The sequence below is a fragment of the Mobula birostris genome, chromosome 15, assembly GCF_030028105.1.
Source record: "Mobula birostris isolate sMobBir1 chromosome 15, sMobBir1.hap1, whole genome shotgun sequence".
NCBI classification, from domain to species: Eukaryota; Metazoa; Chordata; class Chondrichthyes; order Myliobatiformes; family Myliobatidae; genus Mobula; species Mobula birostris.
The window spans coordinates 20,323,355-20,346,827 of NC_092384.1; the positions used below are offsets into that span (position 1 = coordinate 20,323,355).

At 42.8% G+C, this 23,473-nt stretch overlaps 1 protein-coding gene across 1 annotated transcript in view; it reads right to left on the reverse strand.

Moving 5' to 3' along the window:
• The window catches only part of LOC140210423 (adhesion G-protein coupled receptor G2-like), a 65,151-nt gene that overhangs the window by 25,260 nt on the left and 16,418 nt on the right, over positions 1–23,473 (reverse strand). The window contains exon 2 of the mRNA XM_072279376.1: positions 22,734–22,891. Coding sequence (XP_072135477.1) covers positions 22,734–22,891 — 158 coding nt within the window. The remainder of the gene's footprint in view (positions 1–22,733; positions 22,892–23,473) is intronic.

Here is a 23,473-nt window from a genome sequence, read left to right on the forward strand (position 1 = left end):
CCCCCTCACCTCTCTCATTACAAAGCATTTTTCCTCACAGAACTACCGCTCACTGGATGTTTTTGTTTTTCTCTGCAAACTCTAGAAACTGCTGTGCATGAAAATCTCAGGAGCTCAGCAGTTTCTGAGATACTCAAACCACCCCACCTGGCACCAACAATCATTCCATGATCAAAGTCACTTAGATCATATTTTTCCCCATTCTGATATTTGGTCTGAAGAACCACTGAACCTCTTGACCATGTCTGCATGCTTTTATGCATTGAGTTTCTGCCACATGCTTGACTGATTAGAGATATATGTATTATTGTGCAGGTGTACCTAATAAAGTGTACACTAAGTGTATTAGTTCTGGATGAACATCAGAACCTGTTTTAAGTTTCAGCGAGGAAGCAGGGCGGAGAGAACAAAGAGAGTATCTGGAAAAGGGTGATGAAGAGAGACAGCTGAGAGAGATTGTACATACAGAAGACACTGCAGATGTTGGAAATATGTAATCACACACACAAACTGCTGGAGGAACATAGTAGGTCAGGCAGCGTCTATGAATAGATAACATTTCAGGCCGAGATTCTTCATTAGGTTCTGATACTGCCTGATCTGCTGAGTTCCTTTGGCATTTTGTGTGTTTTGTTGAGAGAGGTTGCTGAGGACTTGTTAATCCCTTCAGAACACAGAAAATAGAACATTATACAGTACAGCACAGGACAGAGCCTACAGCACAGGGCAGATACTACAGCCCATAATGTTGTGCCAGACTAATTGGGTTAGTAACACACACACAAAATGCTGGTGGAACATTAACAGGACAGGCAGCATCAATAGGAAGAAGTACAGTCGATGTTTTGGGTTGAAACCCTTCGTCAGGACAGTAGTACGAAACTAGGCACCCTGCTTGAGGAGTTAGCAAGAATCAGAGAGGTGCAGAGTTTGCTGGCTCTGTGGCAGCCATCTTTGGTCATGTTGAGTTACAGTGGGAGGAGATCGCTCATGGGATCAGTGGTGGAGTGAGGCACTGAGGACATGGCGCGGTGTGGAGAAGAGTCAGTCACCTCACACACATGGTCACGGTTGGTGCGCAGATCGTAGGATCCCACCTGCCAACAAGAGCACCACTGGCCTCACACTGTCTCTGGGCCATGTACCATAATGTCTGATAGAGGAACTTACTGCACAAATATAAGTGTCATTTACTCACATTGCAATCACTTACAAACTATTTCACTCTGATTTACTTTAGGTAAACATATAGCTTTTAAAAGAGATAAATATTTGCAAGATTTGTCAATTGTGCTCATTTTCTCTATGTACATATTGGTATTTCCCATAAAATTTGATAAAAAGGAAAAATTTTGAATAGCTGGAATCTCTTCCTTGCTGTTAAAATTTAAGTTTCTGACCTTTGTGTTCCCTGGAATTAATCGATTTGCCATGTTCCTCTGCAGAAACAAAAAAGAAAGAACCATAGTTCAGAGTCATTGCAACATCGTCAATGCATTTTTTCCTGTTTTGCAAAGCAGGTTTACTCGATGATTACAGCTTCACGTTATTATAACTCTACAATATTTCACAATTCATACTATTTACAGTTAATAGTTTATAATTAAAGCACTGTTATCTCTATCCAGAATTCAGTTGGGCCCCTGTGACACCCATCAGTCCCAGAAGGTGCCCAGTGTAGACATAGTTGTCACGTTATTCTTTTCCCAGGGGCACACGTACATGGACGTAGGCGTGGAAAATTAGCAGGCAATCAGCTCAGGAACAACCCTCAACCACCCGCTGCCTGGATCTGTGAATGGCCACCTTGACTCCTGGGTGAACTCCTGGGTCTCATTGCACTGTGGGAGTTCAGTCACTGATATATTCAATGTACAAATCAATAAGAGAGGCAGGATTTATGAACATTTGGAGAGGTATAATATGATTAGGAATAGTCAGCATGGCTTTGTCAAGGGCAGGTCGTGCCTTATGAGCCTGATTGAATTTTTTGAGGATATGACTAAACACATTGATGAAGGTAAAGCAGTGGATGTAGTGTACATGGATTTCAACAAGGCATTTGGTATGCTACACCATGCAAAGCTTATTGAGAAAGTAAGGAGGCATGGGATCCAAGGGGACATTGCTTTGTGGATCCAGAACTGGCTTGCCTACAGAAGGCAAAGAGCGGTTGTAGACTGGTCATATTCTGCATGGAGGTCAGTGACCAGTGGTGTGCCTCAGGGATCTGTTCTGGGACCCTTACTCTTCATGATTTTTATAAATGACCTGGATAAGGAAGTGGAGGGATGGGTTAGTAAGTTTGCTGATGACCCAAAGGTTGGGGGTGTTGTGGATAGTGTGGAGGTCTGTCAGAGGTCACAGCGGGACATTGATAGGATGCAAAACTGGGCTGAGAAGTGGCAGATGGAGTTCAACCCAGATAAGTGTGAAGTGGCTCATTTTGGTAGGTCAAATATGATGGCAGAATATAGTATTAATAGTAAGACTCTTGGCAGTGTGGAGGATCAGAGGGATCTTGGGGTCCGAGTCCATAGGACGCTCAATGCAGCTGTGCAGGTTGACTCTGTGGTTAAGAAGGTGTACAGTGTATTGGCCTTCATCAATCGTGGAATTGAATTTAGGAGCCGAGAGCTATATAGGACCCTGGTCAGACCCCACTTGGAGTACTGTGCTCAGTTCTGGTTGCCTCACTACAGGAAGGATGTGGAAGCCATAGAAAGGGTGCAGAGGAGATTTACAAGGATGTTGCCTGGATTGGGGAGCATGCCTTATGAAAACAGGTTGAGTGAACTCAGCGTTTTCTCCTTGGAGTGTCGGAGGATGAGAGGAGACCTGATAGAGGTGTATGCAGATGATGAGAGGCATTGATAACGTGGATAGTCAGAGGCTTTTTCCCAGGGCTGAAATGGCTGCCACAAGAGGACACAGGTTTAAGGTGCTTGGGAGCAGGTACAGAGGAGATGTCAGGGGTAAGTTTTTTATGCTGAGAGTGGTGAGTGCGTGGAATGGGCTGCCGATAACGGTGGTGGAGGCGGACACGATATGGTCTTTTAAGAGACTTTTGGATAGGTACATGGAGCTCAGAAAAATAGAGGGCTATGGGTAATCCTAGTAATTTCTAACGTAGGGACATGTTCGGCACAACTTTGTGGGCCAAAGAGACTGTATTGTGCTGTTGGTTTTCGATGTTTATATGTTTTCTAAGAGTTTATATCACAGCAGAGCCAGAGAATATGTGAGAAGGAGATAGAAACAAGATTGGCTCCCTCCACACTATCCACAACACCTCCAACTTTTGTGTCATCAGAAAATTTACAAAATCATCCCTCCACTTCTTCATTCAGGTCATTTATAAAAATCATGAAGAGAAGGGGTCCCAGGACAGATCCCTGAGGCACACCACTGGTCAACGTCCTCTATGTACAATTTGACCCGTCTACAACCACTCTTTGCCTTCTGTGGGCAAGCCAATTCTGAAAAGCAATGGGAATGTCAATAAAAGGGTGATAAAGAGAGTTTGCTGAGTGAGGATGGTGAAGGTTTGCTAACCCCTTCCTCCTCTCTATCACTGACATTCCCTTTGTTCTCCCAACCACCGAGGAATTGGGCTGACGAGTGGCAAATGGATTTCATCACAGTTAACTGCGAGGTGATCTATTTTGGAAAGTCAAAGAAGTGTCGGACATTTAGTATCAATGGTAACGATCTGGACTGCCAGTCCAAACACCCAAACTTGAATACAACTCTCACATAACAGCTGTGAATTAACATGCAGTCAATATCTAAGATGATATCAAAATTTAGTAAGATGTAACAGAATGCTACTGTTTTTACTAAGAAAGAACATGACTGAGCTGAAATACTAATCCTATGTCTCTTTCTTCACAAACATTCCAGCTCCTGCTACCCATTGCCAGCATTTTCTGTTTTTATTTCAGATTTCCAGCATCTGCAGCAGTGTGAAATTTGGTGTGGATCCGGACAACCTGGTCATGGAGTTGGGTAGGAGAGGGGCTCAGAGTTTGCTGGGTCTGTGGCAGCCATCCTTGGTCATGGTGAGAGACAGTGGGAGAAGATTGCTCATGGGATCAGTGGTGGAGTAAAGCACTGAGGACACGTTGCATCATGGCAAAGATTCGGTCACCTCACACACAAAGTCACAGTTGGCGAGCAGTTTGTAGAATCCCACCTGCCAACCAGAGAACCACTGGCTTCACGCTGTGTCTGGACCATGTACCATAATGTCTGTGGTGGGATCTTACTGCACAGATACAGATGTCATCTTTATCCACATTGCAATCACTTACAAATCATTTCACTCTGATTTACTTTAGGTAAATATGTAGCTTAGAAAAGAGGTAAAGATTTGCAAGATTGTGAACTGTGCACATTTTCTCAATGTACATATTGGTATTTCCCATCAATTTAGTTAAAAACGAAAATTTTCACATAGCTGGAATTTCTTCTTGATGTTAAAAATTAAGTAACTGACCTTTGTCTTTCAACTGTGTACATTCCTTATTGCACTGCTTCTCTGCAGAGACAAAAACAAAGAACCACTTTGTGATTCAGAATCTGTACAACACAGACGTACAGTATTGATGAATGTGGGTCTGGTTCCATTTGATAATGTGTGTACAAACTATCACTGTATATAACTAGGTACAGTTTTGGGAGGTTCTGATGAACATCAAATATGTTTCAGGTTTCAGTGAAAGAAGCAGGGTGGAGAAACAACGGGAATGTCAATAAAAGGGTGATAAAGAGAGACAGCTGAGTGAGGATGGTGAAGGTTTGCTAATCCCTTCCTCCTCTCTATCATTGACATTCCCTTTGTTCTCCCAACCACCAGGGAATTGGGCTGACGAGTGGCAAATGGATTTCATCAGAGTTAACTGCGAGTTGATCTATTTTGGAAAGTCAAAGAAGTGTCAGACATTTAGTATCAATGGTAATGACCTGGACTGCCAGTCCAAACACCCAAACTTGAATACAACTCTCACATAACATCTGTGAATTAACATGCAGTCAATATCTAAGATGATATCAAAATTTAGTAAGATGTAACACAATGCTACTGTTTTTACCAAGAAAGAACATGACTGAGCTGAAATACTAATCCTATGTCTCTTCCTTCACAAACATTCCAGCTCCTGCTACTCATTGCCAGCATTTTCTGTTTTTATTTCAGATTTCCAGCATCTGCAGCAGTGTGAAATTTGGTGTGGATCTGGACAACCTGGTCATGGAGTTGGGTAGGAGAGGGGCTCAGAGTTTGCTGGGTCTGTGGCAGCCATCCTTGGTCATGGTGAGAGACAGTGGGAGAAGATTGCTCATGGGATCAGTGGTGGAGTAAAGCACTGAGGACACGGTGCATCATGGCAAAGATTCGGTCACCTCACACACATGGTCACAGTTGGCGAGCAGTTTGTAGAATCCCACCTGCCAACCAGAGAATCACTGGCTTCACGCTGTGTCTGGACTATGCACCATAATGTCTGAGGTGGGATCTTACTGCACAGATACAGATGTCATTTTTATCCACATTGCAATCACTTACAAATTATTTCACTCTGATTTACTTTAGGTAAACATGTAGCTTAGAAAAGAGGTAAAGATTTGCAAGATTGTGAACTGTGCACATTTTCTCAATGTACATATTGGTATTTCCCATCAATTTAGTTAAAAACGAAAATTTTCACATAGCTGGAATTTCTTCTTGATGTTAAAAATTAAGTAACTGACCTTTGTCTTTCAACTGTGTACATTCCTTATTGCACTGCTTCTCTGCAGAGACAAAAACAAAGAACCACTTTGTGATTCAGAATCTGTACAACACAGATGTACAGTATTGATGAATGTGGGTCTGGTTCCATTTGACAATGTGTGTACAAACTATCACTGTATATAACTAGGTACAGTTTTGGGAGGTTCTGATGAACATCAAATATGTTTCAGGTTTCAGTGAAAGAAGCAGGGTGGAGAAACAACGGGAATGTCAATAAAAGGGTGATAAAGAGAGACAGCTGAGTGAGGATGGTGAAGGTTTGCTAATCCCTTCCTCCTCTCCATCACTGACATTCCCTTTGTTCTCCCAACCACCAAGGAATTGGGCTGACGAGTGGCAAATGGATTTCATCAGAGTTAACTGCGAGGTGATCTATTTTGGAAAGTCAAAGAAGTTTCGGACATTTAGTATCAATGGTAACGATCTGGACTGCCAGTCCAAACGCCCAAACTTGAATACAGCTCTCACATAACAGCTGGATTAACAAACAGTCAATCAATGGGAATTTGAAGATGATAATATTTAGTAAGATGTAACTCAATGCTATTGTTTTTACCATGAAATAACATGACGGAGCAGAAATAATAACCCTATGTCTGGCCATTCACAAAGGTTCCCCCTCCTGCTACTCATTGCCAGCATGTTCTGGTTTTATTTCCGATTTGCAGCATCTGCAGCAGTGTGATTATTGGTGTGGATCTGGACATGGGGTTGAAGAGTTGAGAAGGAGAGAGGTGCAGAGTTTTCTGGGACCATGGCAGCCATCTTTCATCACTGTGAAGTCAAGTCCACATGCACCACTTCCACTGGCAGCGTGTTCCATCATTATTTCACTCTGATTTACTTCAGGTAAACATGCAGCTTAGAGAAGAGGAAAGAACTACAAGATTTGTGAATTAATTCCCATGAATTTAGTTAACAAGGAAAATTTTCATATAGCTGGAATTTCCACGTGATTTTAAAATTTAAGACCCTGACCTTTGACTCTTATCCTTTCACATTCGTCTTTGATCTGCTTCCCTGAAGAGACAAAATGAAACAGCCACTGTTCAGAGTTGCTGCAGCAGTGTAAATCCTTTTTTTTCCCTTTTGCAAAGCAAGTTTCATCATTGATTACAGCATCACATTATTACAATTCTACAATATTTTACCATTCACACTATTTACAGTTAATAGTTTATAATCAAAGCACTGTTATCTCTATCCATAATTCAGTCAGGCTATTGAGGTCAGGAATCAGTTATGACCCCACTGATTGTCAGGAGAGTCTCAAAGTGAGGAGGAAACTTCTCCTGCTCCTAATTCTTAATCTTTTCCTTTCTACATTGCACATCAAGTATCCACCTCCATTGAAGTAATCCTCTGCTTCCATTCAAGGATGAGTGTGACATTGTTTTATCCTTTATCCACATCCAAAGTCATAGACGATGAGTTTGAAATAATGCACCCAATAGACACAGACTGGTCTGACACTTTATTACAATGAACACAGTCCTGTCTCCCATCACCACAGTTACACATTTTACTTTATCCCACATCTAACACTATAGAAAGGATCTTTAAATAAATCTTCCAGTTGTAGATTGTGGAAATTTACTCTGGAAATCCAGTTCCCATCTTCAGCAGTAGTATACCAAGGGTCATCCTCTCAGGGATATCCTGAATATTGGGATATCCTGAAGCAGGAATTAAATTGCAAGATCTCAGTCTTTGCAACTCTCAGGCTGAACAATAGTTACCACTTTTCGTCTTTTTATTTCACCTGTGGTTACCTGAGGATTCAAGGAGCTAGGGGACCTAAATGTCAATAAAAATGTAATCAATGACTATCTGACTCTTCATGGGGGCCATAAGGATAAAGAAACAGAGTGATCAGTTTTGGAAATCCAAAATTATCCCTGATTAGAGAGCTCTAACATTTTTTTCCTATATCAACCAGTATTTTCACCTCACCATTTATCAGGGATTTCCTTTCCGCTGACAACTTGTGGTTTATTGAGATTTGTCATTAATTTGGTTAAAAATGAAAGGATTCATAAAGCTGGAAGTTTCTCATCATGTTAACATTTAAATTACTGACCTTGTTTGTTGCCTGTTTTAGATCCACGCTTGCAACTTATCTCTGTAGAGGCAGAAAGAGAGAACCACTATTAGTGAGTTGCTGCAGAAGCTCAGATCTCTTTTGAATTTCACTTCTCACAGCCTGTATCTTCTAGTTGTAGACTCCCTTGTCCTCGTAAAGAGCCTATGAGCATCTATCTTATCCAAGACCCTCATAGTTCTGGAAAACTCTGTAAGGTCACTCCTGAGATAATACATAGCAAAGAGAAATAGCCAAGCCTATGCAGTCTCTCCATACAAATCTCACAGTCCTGATCAGTTATTCCCTGGTTCCCTTTAAATTTTCTTTGTGTCACGATCGGGACTGTTGACTCCTTGTTTTCCTTTAATTCATTGTTTCCCCGTGTTTCTTGGGCTCTGTAATTAAAGGCACTTGATTCTCGGGCTTACAGTTGCTTGGGGCTAGATCGTTATCGGACGTCACCTCACCAGAGCTACCCAGGGCTTCTCCCCGAAGCAAGTGTCAGTAAGCTGCCTCTCCTCACTGGAGCCAGCCTGTTAAGTTACCTTGCCTGATCGAGCCGGAGTGGGTCCGTCAAGTTAACCCGCCGGAGTGAGACTAGAGCCGCTGTCTGTAGTTCCTGGGCCGCATCAAGGGCTTGCCACTACTTGGAACCATTTTGTGTCAAGGTATGAACTGTCTATCATTGTGTGGTACCGTCTCTTTGTGTCCTCGTCTCCGCTGAGTAGGTTGGCCGTTTTGCCTATATTCTGAGTTAGGAACTATCTCCTCGTGTCCTTGTCTCTGCTTGGTAGGTCCAGCTATTTGCTGCTAACCTGAGTGGGGAACTGTCTCTAAGTGTTCTGTGACCTGTGTCTAAGAAAAGAGTCCCGGCTCTGTCCTGTATCCAAGGAGGAGACCCGGCTCAGTGTTCTGTGTCCCCTGTCTAAAGGAAGAGTCCTGGCTCTACTTCCTGTACTCAAGGAGGAGACCTGGCTTAATGTTCTATGTCCTGTGTCTAATGAGGAGTCTCGGCTCAGTGCTCTGTGACCTGTGTCTAAGAAAAGTCTTGGCTCTGTCCTGTACTCAAGGAGAAGCCCTGGCTCAATGTTCTGTGTCCTGTGTCTAAGAAAGGTCTAGGCTCTGATGTTCCAAGTCTGGGTCCTGAGTCCAAGTCCAGGCTCTGATGTTCATAGTCCAAGTCTGGGTCCAGAGTTCCTAGTCCAAGTCCAGGTCACAAGTTCCATGTTCCAAGACCAATCCTGAGTCTAGCCACGCTTATTCCTGCTTCTGCTTTGCTCACTCTTTGATCTCCCTCTGAACAATCCTTGCTTCTCTGCTTTCCTAGTAACAATTAATAAACTTTATTCTTGCTAATGCTACAAAATGTGTTTGTGTTCTGCTTTTGGGTCCACCTGTGTTCATTGATTAAAGAGCTCTAATATTTTTTTCTGTATCAACCAGTATTTTCACCTCACTATTTATCAGGGATTTTGTTTCCACTGACAACTTGTGGTTTATTGAGATTTATCATTAATTTGGTTAAAATGAAAGGATTCATAAAGCTGGAAGTTTCTCATCATGTTAATATTTAAGTTACTGACCTTGTTTGTTGCCTGTTTTAGATCCACGCTTGCAACTTACCTCTGTAGAGGCAGAAAGAGAGAACCACTATTAGTGAGTTGCTGCAGAAGCTTAAATTTCACCTCTCACAGCCTGTATCTTCCAGTTGTAGACTCCCTTGTCCTCGTAAAGAGTCTATGAGCATCTATCTTATCCAAGACCCTCATAGTTCTGGAAAACTCTGTAAGGTCACGCCTGAGGTAATACATAGCAAAGAGAAATAGCCAAGCCTATGCATTCTCTCCACGTAACTGCAATCCTCCATTCCAGGTAACATCCTTGTGAATATCTCTGGACTCTCTCCATTGCTCGTGCATCCTTCCAGTAGTGTGCTGACCAGAAATTTACACAATATTCCATCAATATTCCTAAAGATTCTGCTATTGACTTGATATTTCCTGCCAGCATGTGACTTCCTGAAGCAAATTACCACACACTTGTCTGGATTAAATTGGATCTGCCATTGATCTATCCAATTCCACACAAATGCCACATGGCAGATGTGGATTAACATTCAGTTAATAATAAGAAAAATAACGAATTCAATTTAATCCAATTTCCTTTTTCTACACAAGGCATCCACCTCCACCATCTTGATAGTGATTTACATATCACTGATGGTATTTGGTTTACTGTCTGTGAAGTTTTGAACTCAGACAAAGAACTTAAGCCCTATCCGATATAAGTGCCCTCACTAAAGTGAGGCTATAGTGTAACCACTTGCTCTTCAAAGGCTAGATCACTTCCCTTTTTGTCCATGGTGAGTTTAGCTGCCAATACCCACTATTTGAGCAGTGAGTCCCCCCCACTACAAAGGAGGAGATAGTTCCAGCTAGTGAAGTAGCTTAAACACAATTCATTTATTTTTAGTGAGTTTCATGTGAAAGCTCTATAAAGTCACTCCTGAGACTCCTATGCTCCAATGAGTAAAAGAACCCCAGCCTATCCAATACCTCCTTGTATTCAGCACATTTCATAACCTTAGGATATTCCAACTGTCTTTATGCTGTGGGATATTTCTCAAGTGTTGACTTGAGAATGTTTTGAAAGTACATTTTTCAAGCTAAGACTGAGGAAGGTTGAATATAAGATGCACAAGTCATTCACTTCTACCAATTGTAAAAACATGAAAGCAATCAAACATGTAACACAAATGAAGTAATAATGTATCTTACCAGATATCATTCCAATAATGAAGATAAGCAAAATAATGCTTCCTGTTTTCCATCTGCAGGTACATGCCCTTGGGTTTTCCATTGTGAAAGTATCAAATGGCTAAAGAAATAAAAACAACGAATTGCAGCAAATTATATTGCATGGAAGGTGTTTCTAATAGTCATTTAGTCTCATAGGCATAGAAAAATACAGCACACATTAGATCATTCGGCCCATCTAATCTGTGTCAAACCACTTAAACTGCCTACTCTCATCTATCTACAACCAGGACAACAGCCCTCCATACCCCTACCATCCATGTACCTATCCAGACTTCTCTGAAACATTGAAATCAAGTCCACATGCACCACTTCCACTGGCAGCTTGTTCCATACTCTTACGATGCTCTGAGTGAAGAGGTTTCCCCTCATGGTTCCTTAAACCTTTCACCTTTCACCCTTAATCCATGACATCCATTTCTAGTCCCAACCAACCTCGCTGGAAAAAGCCTGCTTGCATTTACCCGCTCTAAACTCATCCCTTTTAGCTCCACATATGAATCATTCTGATCTTCCAGAGGGCTCATTTTGTCCAAAGCAATCCTTCTGCTCTTACCATATCCGTAGAGTCCCTTAGGATTCTCCTTCACTTTGTCTGCTAGGCAACCTCATGCCTTATTTTAGCTCTCCTGATTTCTTTCTTAAGTGTTATTTTGCATTTCTTCTTCATAAGTACGTCATTTGTTTCTACCTGCCAAGCACCTTTTTTTTCTTAACCAGAGCTTCAATATCTTTTGAAACCCAAGGTTCCCTAAGCCCATTATCTTTACCTTTTATTCTGACAGGCAGACTTAAGCTTTGTACTCTCAAAATTCACTTTTGAAGACTTCCAACTTACCAACTACACCCTTGCCAGAAAACAGCCTATCTCATATCATGCTTGCCAAACATGTTCTGATGCATCAAAATTGGCCCTTTCTCCAATTTAGAATCTCAACCCATAAAGCAACCTGCTTATTTCATGTTCTCTTCAAAGGCTAGATCACTTCCCTTTTTATTGTCCATGGTGAGTTTAGCTGCCAATACCCACTATTTGAGCAGTGATGGCATTGTGGTCACTGGTTGTAAAATGTTCCCCTACACAAACTTCTGACACCTGCCTTGGACACATTTGACAAATTCTATCTCATCTAGTTCTTTTACAGTTTAGGAGTTCCAGTCAGCAATTGGAAAATTAAAATGACCTACTGTAACAATCTTGTATCTCTTGCAACAGACTGCAGTCTCTATAAATTTCTTCCTCTAAATCCCATGGACTGTGGGTGGTCTGTAATATAGTCCTGTTAATGTGGTTATACATTTATTATTCCTCATCTCCACCCATAATGCCTCAATTGACGAGTTCTGCAGTCTGTCATGACTGAGCACTGTGGTAATATTTTTGCTGACTAGTAACGCCACCCCTCCTCCTTTCATCCCTCCCTCTCGGTCACATCCAAAACAACAGAGCTCCAGAATAGCAGGATATTGAGCTGCTGGTCCTGCCCCTCCTGCAGCCAAGCCTCACGAATGGCTACAGCATCACAATTCCAGCAGTTGCTCCATTCCTTGGGCTTGTCTGCCTCTCCTGTGATACTTCTTGCATTGAAATATACACAGCTCAGGACATTAGTAACAGTATGCTCAAACTTTTAGTTCCTCGCTTTGTCTGAGGTCATACCAGCGTCTGTCTCCACGACCTCTCCACTATCTGTTCTGGCACTCTGGTTCCCATCTGCCTGGACCTCTAGTTTAAACCCCATCGTGCAGAACTAGCAAACCTTCCCGCTAGGATATTAGTCCATTCCAGTTCAGGCGCAAACCTTCTCTTCTGTATGGTTACTATGTTCCCTGGATGAGAGCCCAATGATCTAAAAATCTGACAGCCTCCCTCTTGCACTAACTCCTTAGCCACTGTATATTCTTCCTATTTCTGGCCTGATTAGCATGTGGCACAGGTAGCAATCCTGAGATCACAACCCTGGGGGTCCTACTGTTTAACTTGGCCCTCGTCACTCTTCCTACCTATGTCATTGGTACCTCCACGGACCATGACCTCTGGATGTTCTCCCTCCAACTGAAGAATGCTGAAGACTTGGTCTGAGTTATCCTGGATCATTGCATCGAGGAAACAACCTACCATCTGGGCATCTTGTTTTCACCCACAGGAGTACTCTGTACTGACTGTTAACCCCTTTCCCCTTCCTGACTGTCAACCTGTTTCCTGTGTCCTGCACATTGCGTGTAACTACTTCCATGTATAGAAACATAGAAAACCTACAGCACAATACAGGCCCTTCAGCCCACAATGCTGTGCCAAACATGTACTTAGAAATTACCTAATGTTACCCATAGTCCTCTATTTTTCAAAGCTCCATGTACCTGTCTCTTAAAATACCCTATCATTTCTACCTCCACCACTGTTTCTGGCAGCCCATTCCACACACTCACTACTCTGTGTAGTAATAAAATAAAAAAAATACTTACCCCTGACATCTCCTCTGTACCTACTCCCAAGCACCTTAAAACTGTACCCTGTCATTTCAGCCATTTCAGCCCTGGAAAAGAGCCTCTGACTATCCACATGATCAATGCCTCTCATCATCTTATACACCTCTATCATGTCACCTCTCATCCTCCATCGCTCCAAGGAGAAAAGGCTGAGTTTACTCAACCTATTCTCATAAGGTATGCTCCCCAATCCAGGCTACATCCTTGTAAGTCTTCTCTGCACCCTTTCTATGGTTTCCACATCCTTCCTGTAGTGAGGTGACCAGAACTGAGCACAGTACTCCAAGTGGGGCCTGACCAGGGTCCTAGATAGCTGTAACATTACCTCTTGGGTCTTAAACACAATCCCACAGTTGATGAAGGCCAATGCACTGTATGCTTTCTTAACTGAAGAGTCAACCTGCGCAGCAGCTTTGAGTGTCCTATAGACTCGGACCCTAAGATCCCTCTGAGCCTTCACACTGCCAAGAGTCTTAACATTAATACTATATTCTGTCATCATATTTAACCTACCAACATGAAACCACCTCACACTTATGCGTTGAAATCCATCTGCCACTGCTCAGCCTAGTTTTGCATCCTATCAATGTCGTGCTGTAACTTCTGACAGCCCTCCACACTTTCAATGACACTCCAACCTTTGTGTCATTAACAAATTTACTAACCCATCCCTCCACTTCCTCATCCAGATCATTCATAAAAGACAAGAGGAGAAGGGGTCCCAGAACAGATATCCGAGGCATACCACTGGTCACTGGCCTCCATGCAGAATATGACCTGTCTATAACCACTCTTTTCCTTCTGTGGGCAAGGCAGTTCTGGATCCACAAAGCAATGTCCCCTTGGAACCCATGCCTCCTTACTTTCCCAATTAGTCTTGCATGGGGTACCTTATCAAATGTCTTGCTAAAATCCATATACACTACATCTACGGCTCTACCTTCATCAATGTGTTTAGTCACCTCCTCAAAAAAATTCAATCAGGCGTAAGGCACCACCTGCCTTTGACAAAGCCATGCTGACTATTCCTAATCATATTATGCCTCTCCAAATGTTCATAAATCCTGCCTCTCAGGATCTTCTTCATCAGCTTACCAACCACTGAAGTAAGACTCACTGGTCTATAATTTCCTGGGCTATCTTTACTCCCTTCATTGAATAAGGGAACAATATCTGCAACCCTCCAATCTTCCAGAACCACTCCTGTCCTCAATGATGATGCAAAGATCATTGCCAGGGGCTCAACAATCTGCTCCCTCACCTGCCACAGTAGCTGGGGTACATCTCATTGGTCCCAGAGACTTAGCCAACTTGTGCTTTCCAAAAGCTCCAGCCCATACTTTTTCTTAATGTGTATATGCTCAAGCTTTTCAATCCGCTGTAAATCATCCCTACAATCGCCAAGATCCTTTCCCGTAGTGAATACAGAAACAAAGTATTCATTAAGTACCTCTGCTATCTCCTCCGGTTCCATACACACTTTTCCACTGTCACACATGATTGGTCCTATTCTCTAATGTATTATCCTCTTGCTCTTCAGATACTTGTAGAATGCCTTGGGGTTTTCTTTAATCCTGCTCATCAAAGCCTTTCCTTGGCCCCTTCTGGCTCTCCTAATTTCATTCTTAAACTCTTTCAACCACCTTTGTATACCATGATTCCTGTACCCTACCATCCTTTCCATGTCTCATTGGAACGTACCTATGCAGAATTCCATGAAAATATCCCCTGAATGTTTGCCACATTTCTTCCATACATTTCCCTGGGAACATCTATTCCCAATTTATGCTTCCAAGTTCCTGCCCAATAGCATCATATTTCCCATTACTCCAATTAAATGCTTTACTAACTTGTCTGTTCCTATCCCTCTCCAATGCTACAGTAAAGGAGATAGAATTGTGATCACCATCTCCAAAATGCTCTCCCACTGAGATACCGGACACCTGACCAGGTTCATTTCCCAACAGCAGATCAAGTACAGCCTCTCCTCTTGTAGGCTTATCTACATATTGTGTCAGGAAACCTTCCTGAATGCACCTAACAAACTCCACCCCATCTAAACCCCTTGCTCTAGGGAGATGCCAATCAATATTTGGGAAATTAAAATCTCCCAACATGACAACCTGTTATTATTACACCTTTGCAGAATCTGTCTCCTTATCTGCTCCTCTGTCCCTGGTCAGTAGTCTATAAAAACACTCAGTAGAGTTATTGACCCCTTCCTCTTTCTAACTTCTACCCACAGAGACTCCATAGACAACCCCTCCATGACTTCCTCTTTTTTGACAGCTGTGACACCATCTCTGATCAGCAGTGCAATTTTCCCCCACCTCTTTTGCCTCCCTCCCTGTCCTTTCTGAAACATCTATAGCCTGGAACTCTAAGTAACCATTCCTGCCCCTGAACCATCCAAGTCTCTGTAATGGCCACAACATCATAGCTGCAAGTACTGATCCATGCTCTAAGCTCATCCGCTTTGTTCATAATGCTTCTTGCATTAAAATAGACACATCTCAAACCATCGGTCTCTATCGACTGCCTATCCTCCCTCTCGCACTGTCTCCAAGCTTTCTCTATTTGTGAGCCAACAGCCTCTTCCTTCCTTCTCTTCAGTTTGGTTCCCACCCACCCCCTGCAATTCTAGATTAAAGTCTCCCCAATAGCCTTAGCAAACCTCCCTGCCAGGCTATTGGTCCCTCCCCTGGATTCAAGTGCAACCCATTCTTTTTGTACAGGTCACACCTGCACCAAAAGAGTTCCCAAGGGTTCAGAAATCTGAATCCCTGCCCCCTGCTCCAATCCCTCAGCCACACATTTATCCTCCACCTCACTCTATTCCTATACTCACTGTCGCGTGGCACAGGCAGTAATCCCGAGATTACTACCTTTTGAGGTCCTGCTTCTCAACTTCCTTCCCAGATCCATGTAGTCTGTTTTCAGGACTTACTCCCTTTTCCTGCTGATGTTGTTGGTACCAATATGTACCATGACCTCTAGTTCTCCTTCCCACTTCAGGATGTTGTGGACATGATCAGAAACATCCCGGACCCTGACACCTGGGAGGCAAACTACCATCTGTGTTTCTTTCCTGCATCCACAGAATCACCTGTCTGACCCCCTAACTATAGAGTCCCCTATCACTGCTGCCATCCTCTTCCTTTCCCTACCCTTCTGAGCCACAGGGTCGACTCTGTGCCAGAGGCGTGGCCACTTGCTTCCCCAAGGTAGGCCGTCCCCCCAACAGTACTCAAACAGGGGTACTTATTATTAAGGGGGACTGCCACTGGGGTCCTCTTTAGTTTCTGCCTCTTGCCCTTTCCTCTCCTGACTGTTACCCACTTATCTGTGTCCTAAAGTCCCGGTGTGTCTACTTGCCTTTAGCTCCTCTCTATCACCTCCTCACTTTCCCTGACCAGACGAAGGTCATCGAGCTGCATCTCCAGTTCCCGCACCCGGTCCCTAAGGAGCTGCAGCTGAATGCACCTGGCGCAGATGTGGCCGTCCGGGAGGCTGGAAGTCTCCCGGACTTCCCACATCTGACACCCAGTACAGAACACCGGCCTCACAGATGTACTTCCTGTTTCTATTCCTCACAAGTAACTGACCTCACCTCGACCTGTTATCGCCGAAGCTCTGCTGAACCAAAGCCCTCCTACTCTGTCTTCCACTACTCTCACTACCGCTCTGTAAAGCTGTCTCCTTTTAAATTTTGCGCCGGACTAAGTCACTGACATCCACTGCTTATGCAGTCGTCCCTCGATCTACGAGTATGTCCCAATTATCACCCCCCTCAGTCTCCAAAAATGATCCGGAATTCATCCAGATCCAACTCCTTAATGTGGACAGTTAGAATCTGCAGCTGGATGCACTTCTTGCAGGTGTAGTGTCAGGGACACTGGAGATCTCCCTGGCTTCCCACATTGTGCAAGAGGAGCATTCAACTATCCTGCCTGGTATCCCTACTGTTCTAAATGTGCAAACATAATGAAATAAACACAATAAATAAACTGGGGGGTAAAAGCTACATACAAGTTTTTTTTTTACCTTCACTCAATAAAGCCTCAGAGCTGAAATCTCAAAAATCCCCACTCTAACACTGTCCACTCACACAAAGGCCACTCCAGCAATGGCCACTCCACTTGCTCCTGCCTTATTTTAATTTGTTCTTGTCAATCAATCCTGATTGCTGATTGAATTGCTCCAACAGGCTTTAGGACAGTAAAGGTAATAGGTGACACTGTTAAGTACTACTAAGGTGGAATACATTTTCACCATTGATCCTTCCCACACCTCTGTTGTTCTCCCTTCTCTTCACTCACATGGGAGAGGAGGTACAAAACTTTGAGAACATGTACCCTGAGACCAGGGCCGGACTTAGTGGGGCTGGGGCCGCTGGGCTGGAGGCCCTGATGGGCTCCTGCCGACACCGTTAAATGCTGCTGTACCAAGCAAAAAAAAAAAAAAGGCAAGAACAAGAGCAAAGGTTGTACCGGTCAAAATATCAAAGCTGTGGACCAAGACATTGGTTTAGTACAATACGTAGGCTATAAACTTACAGGCCTTAAGAGGGAGGACAGAAAATAATGCAGATTCTGAGTTTGAGGGACAGCATCTAAAGCACTCAAAAATTGACCTAGGCTTAGTTGGCTTAGTAAAGTTATGAGGGAGACAAGGTATGATGTACCCAATCTTAAACCTTTATTTAGCTATTGCTGCACATACCAAAGGCCTTATTTCTCAAACAATACCAAAGCATTTTTATCTCGGTATTTTTCTCAACCCTGTGTTCTGAAAAAGTAAAATGGAAATGAGAGACAAAAAGGCCAAGAGAGATGGCACTATGGCAAACTAGGAAACTTGACAATACTCCAACAATCTTTTTGAAAAATGAGATCTAGCACATACTAACCTATTGCTGTGCTGTGTGGCTTGCAGAGTAAAGACCACTTATTACTTACTAAGTTTGTAAAGTCAGCTATTAGCCTATTGCCACAAAAACAGGAACAGCACTGGCACAGAAGCCTAGATATTTACAAAGTCAGATGCTTGTTTTTTAAAATTAAAGCCTAGTTCTTCTAGATTTCTTCGCAGCAAAGTCCTTGATCAGATCACTAAAATCCAGTTTCTGAATAAGATCACTTTCAAGTGACATCAGAGTAAGATGACTCAGCCTGTCCTGTCCCATTGTGGATCTGAGCCTGTTCTTCACTAGCCTGAGCTTGAGGAAAGATCGTTCATCACTTGCACCTGTGACAGGGAGAGTCAGGTAAAGCCTCAAAGCAATACTTACATTTGAGATGACCAAGTTTTTTTTCTCTGAGGAAGCATAAAAGCTCTGTTGCTGATGAAATATCTTTGCCACTTACAAATTCCTTTAAATGGATGATCTCCTCCACAAAATGAAACACACAGCCGGTGGAAGGGGAATATAACAGCCATGGCGCTCGAGAGGCTGTATTGGAGAGGCTGGTCGGAAGCTCGAAGTTTTCGGACGGATGGACTCAGTGTCAGCTGTGGTCGGCTGCTTCCAAGGCATTGGCAAGTTGACTGTGCCTGGAGGTTTATGGCAGGGAGTTTCTCCCTTTTGCCGCCTGCTATCGGGAACTCAGGAGTCGATTGACTTGGGGACTTTTCAGACTTTATTTATCGTGCCCATGGTTTGTTCTTCATCAAATTATGGTATTGTTTTGCACTGCTGTAACTATGTTATAATTATGTGGTTCTGTCAGTGTTAGTCTTTGGTCTGTCCTGTTTTCTGTGATATCACTCCGGAGAAACACTGTATCATTTCTTAATGTATATATGCTTTTCTAAATGACAATAAAAATAGAACTGAGTGTTCTCATAATCTTAAAAAAAAACAGATCTCTTATATGATCTTTCAAATTACCTCATTGCAACCATCACACTAGATCCTGTATTCTTTTTTTTCCCCATTGTCACGTACTACCTTGTTGTATTTATATATAGAATGGTCTGTCTGCATTCTCTATAAACAAAGCTTTTCACCATATTTCCATACTTGTGACAATAGTAAACCAATTACCAAATCCTTTTACACACCACCATTATCCTTTAAGAAGTCATGGAATCCAATCTCTTACTCACCTTGTAACTGATGCTCATGAAAAGGACTCGTTATTCGTGTTTTGATCCTGTTTCATCAATGTGCTTTCATATCAGGGAACATTACAGGAGAAGAGACACTGGGAACTGGTGCTGAGCTTAAAGTTTTTACAGAACCAAAGGATGCAAACTATCTGCTTCAGGCGCAGATTTCTGCCAGGAAGAACGGTGGGGTTGGTGACAACAGAATGCAGCAGGTAGCTGCTAGAGTTAACTTCTACTGTAAGAAAAACAAAGCTAATATTGTTCTTCCACAGAACTGGAGATCCTCATCTCTGGTTAATCTCTCCACCCCCTCCACAACCTCATTCACTTGATCTTTCACAAAACATGCAAATAAAAATTGAAAATACTAATTAATGGTTTTGCAGCAATTATTATGAATATTGAGTAACTCCCACACTAGTCCACTTGTAAAGCAACACACTAGGGACCTGACCACTGAATATCATTGAATTACTCACAAATTATTTGAAGGTTAAGTGTACTTCTGTTCATAAACTGATGCAGACGAGGTGGCTGAGAGTCTCCTCACAAGAGTAGAACACCAGGAAGGAACTAAGATGAATCATGCATTGCAAGTGAACTCAAATGTAGAAGTTACACAAACCACAATAATGGTCAGGCATTTCAGAGGGAACCCTGCCTAATTCTGTATAGCTTTCTGACAAAAAAACTTAAAACTCCAAATTAAATTCCATATAGTTCCTGTACCCGTGGGTGGTGGGTAGTTTTTGGGTCTTTGTCATGACTCTTTATTCCACATCTATTCTTAAAATAAACTTGATCTAAGTCATTTACAGCAGTGTTCTGAGATCTAGCTTCCTATACAATTTTTGATTTCCACAGTTACTATAGCCTCACATGGAACTGGTTTGCCCCTTAGACCAGTTTTGGGTTCAACCAGATGAAGTTTTATCAGGGCTCACAGACTAGAAATACATTCACTTCCATAGGGTCACCATGGAGCTCAAAAGAAACCTTCACCTTTGCCTGTCCACCACCAAACATCTCTCAACCCTCTGATCCCTGTCAACGATGTCCAAGATTTACCTTGACATCACGGTTAAATCCTCAGTTGCAGGAAATCTGCTTTACAATCTCAGGGCACAAAGTTAATGACTTGTCGAAAGCACGAGGGGATGTATGTTTTTGTTTACAGACAACACGAAGATCAGAGGTGTAAATGTGTATTTCTGTTCTCCTGTGTAAAGGCTCAATGTTCAACATTAAACTTCTAGTTATGAAGTAAATTTCTAATGGGATTTCTCTGAGATCAAACACTAAAATTCTTAACAAATAGTAAAAAATAACAATGCACTAGCACTTGCCCTGGAGACACTGCTTTCAGCTATGCAGGAGTATCTCTAACACCAGTTCTCTTTACTTCAGGAAAAAAATGAAGAAACTTGCTTTTCTAGTCTAACTGACAGTGTTCATTTCCAGAGGTGGCCTGCTGATTCAAAGGCAGGGCTTTCAAAGTAAAATCCCACTACTGTGGAAGATTGTTAACCTGCTGATGATGTATTGAGTTAAATTAATTACCTATCAACAAAATACAGTATTAAAATTCTCCTGACTAATCAACACAAGTGAATTTGATCTCAAAATGTTGAAGCAGTATTGGAAGTGTCAAATTTCCTCACGGCATAGGCAGAATGCTATTCTGTCCCTTGAGTTTGTGCTGCCTCAGTAAGCAATCCCACTCCCCTACAAACTTATCCTTGTAAACACGAGGAAATCTGCAGATGCTGGAAATTCAAGCAACACACACAAAAGATGCTGGTGAACGCATATTTATGCCATCAGGTTGGAGACTACCCAGACGGAATATAAGGTGTTGTTCCTCCAACCTGAGTGTGGCTTCATCTTGACATTAGAGGAAGCCGTGGATAGACATATCAGAATGGGAATTTGCCTTCAGTTACATAAAATCTGCAGATGCTGGAAATCCAAAGCAACATGCACACAATTCTGGAGGAACTCAGCAGGCCAGGCAGCATCTACAGAAAAGAGTAAACAATGGCGGCAAAGACAAGTCCCGGTGAAGGGTCTTGGCCCCAAAACATCGTCTGTTCACTCTTTTCCATAGATGCTGCCTGGCCCGCTGAGTTCCTCCAGCATTTTGTGTGTGTTGCTTTCTCTTCAGATTCTTACTCACCAGGGGCACCATTCAGTCTGGGAACGGACAGACAACACAATCTGCAAGACCCTTCACTATGGGCTGGAGAGATTCTCTGCATTTCCTACATTTCTCATGTTTAAAGAGAATCAGAATCAGGGTTATTATTATTGACGTATGTTGTGCCAGGATTCTTGTTATCTGGAATGCAACTGTATAAGGTGTTTGGAGTTCAGTGATTTTTGTTGTAAAATGCAGACTGACCTTGCCAAGAGTGGGAGTCGGAAGGAGTATTTTTATTCCAAATAATAAAATGAGGCAAGTAGGATAGAAACCACATGAACGCCAAGTGAGGCAGCAAATGATTCCAGAGGTAAATACCAGTTCTGCACCGTTTACCCATCCACTGTGGCAAAGGTGGGGGCAGTATTCTCCACTAAAATGTGCATGAGAAGGGGTGGGAGATACTTCACGGGCACTATATTAAGAGCTGTAGGACCAGGACCGGGTACAGTTAACTCCCTGAATACTGAAACAAAGGGAATGAAATGAGAATATTGGTTCATGGAAAACAGTGTGCATGTGCAATATCCCCAGAACGGGTTAAGGGGAGGGAGGATGAACCCTTTGCCAAACACCAGTGGAAAAGTATCTCTGCAACACACAGAAACTTGAAGCTGCTCACCTTTTCCGCTGCTGATCCCGTAACGAACCCCGGTCTGGGTTTTCCTCATTTCCCCTTCCTGAGGTCCACAATGAACTATTTGCTCCTGCTAACATCGAGAGCAAGGTCTAACACTGCTCAGACAGCCAATGTCTCTCACTTCTGTGCATCTCATCACTGTGTGAGAGTCTGCAAACGGGGTGTCATTGTCGAATTTGTTCAAATGGAAACAGTACTCTTTTGCCACAGAAATTGCTGTTATTGCTCATAAATTAAGCCACATGATTTGGTCTTTAATCCTGGGTGTCCATTGCTACCTGTTCATGTCAGGAAATGTAGAGGTCTGACTCAAAAGCAGAGCGATGGAGACAATTTAGCAGGAATAATAACTTCAATTATAGACCACAAAATAACAAGCCACAAGGGCCACAAGACAAGGGGAACAGAAAATAAACACAACAGGCAACGAGGCCATCTTTAGGCAGGGAGAGTGAAACCTAAGAGCAACTGCTTGTGGCCAGAGGGTTCGATGAGTGAAGAAGGTAATAAGTCTAGAGCGAGTGGTGATGGGAAGTGTCTGCTTGTGCATGCAGGGAAGTGTCAGCAAGAGCAGGCCTGACAGGACCATCCCCACTTACGGCCAGCTCCCGACGGCCCAGGATGATCCAGATGGGTTTGGTGGAACTCATAGATGTATGCAAGATGTAACTGAACACTGCCCAAGACCTCTCCTCGGAACCATACCCTTCTCTGTCAACCAAGTACTGCACTCCAACTTCCACTGTTAGGGTGTATTCTGGAGTACATAATGGAAAAATAGCAAATTTCAACAATGACCAGTCTTCAGATCTGAATGTGGATTGTAATTTAAAATGAAGTTCAGAACAAGGGTAATCCTGGGCTCGGTTTTTTTCCATGGGCTAAATCGTTTGGCCTTTCTGTGGGCTCAGAGACAGTGGTGATTAACGTTCATTTTGGGTGTCTGGAATGTTGGTGCAAAGATCTAGGTGTGTAAAAATTATATGTAATTCAACAGAACATTGATTAGATTAGATTAAATTAGATTAGGTTCAATTTTATTGTCATTGTGCCAAGTACAGATACAAAGCCAATGAAATGCAGTGAGCATCTGACCAGAAATGCAAAGAATAGTGTTATTTACAAAATAACTGTGAATAAAAAGTAAGTGCTACAGCACACAAATATAAAAGTACTGAGACAGTACAATATGAGTGCAAAACTGCTTAGTGCTGTGATGAGAGCTTCAGCAGGGTTACAGCCTCAAGGAAGAAGCTCTTCCTGTGCCTGCTGGTGCGGGAGCGGAGGTTCCTGTAGTGCCTACTGGATGGGAGGAGAGTAAAAAGTCCATGGTTAGGGT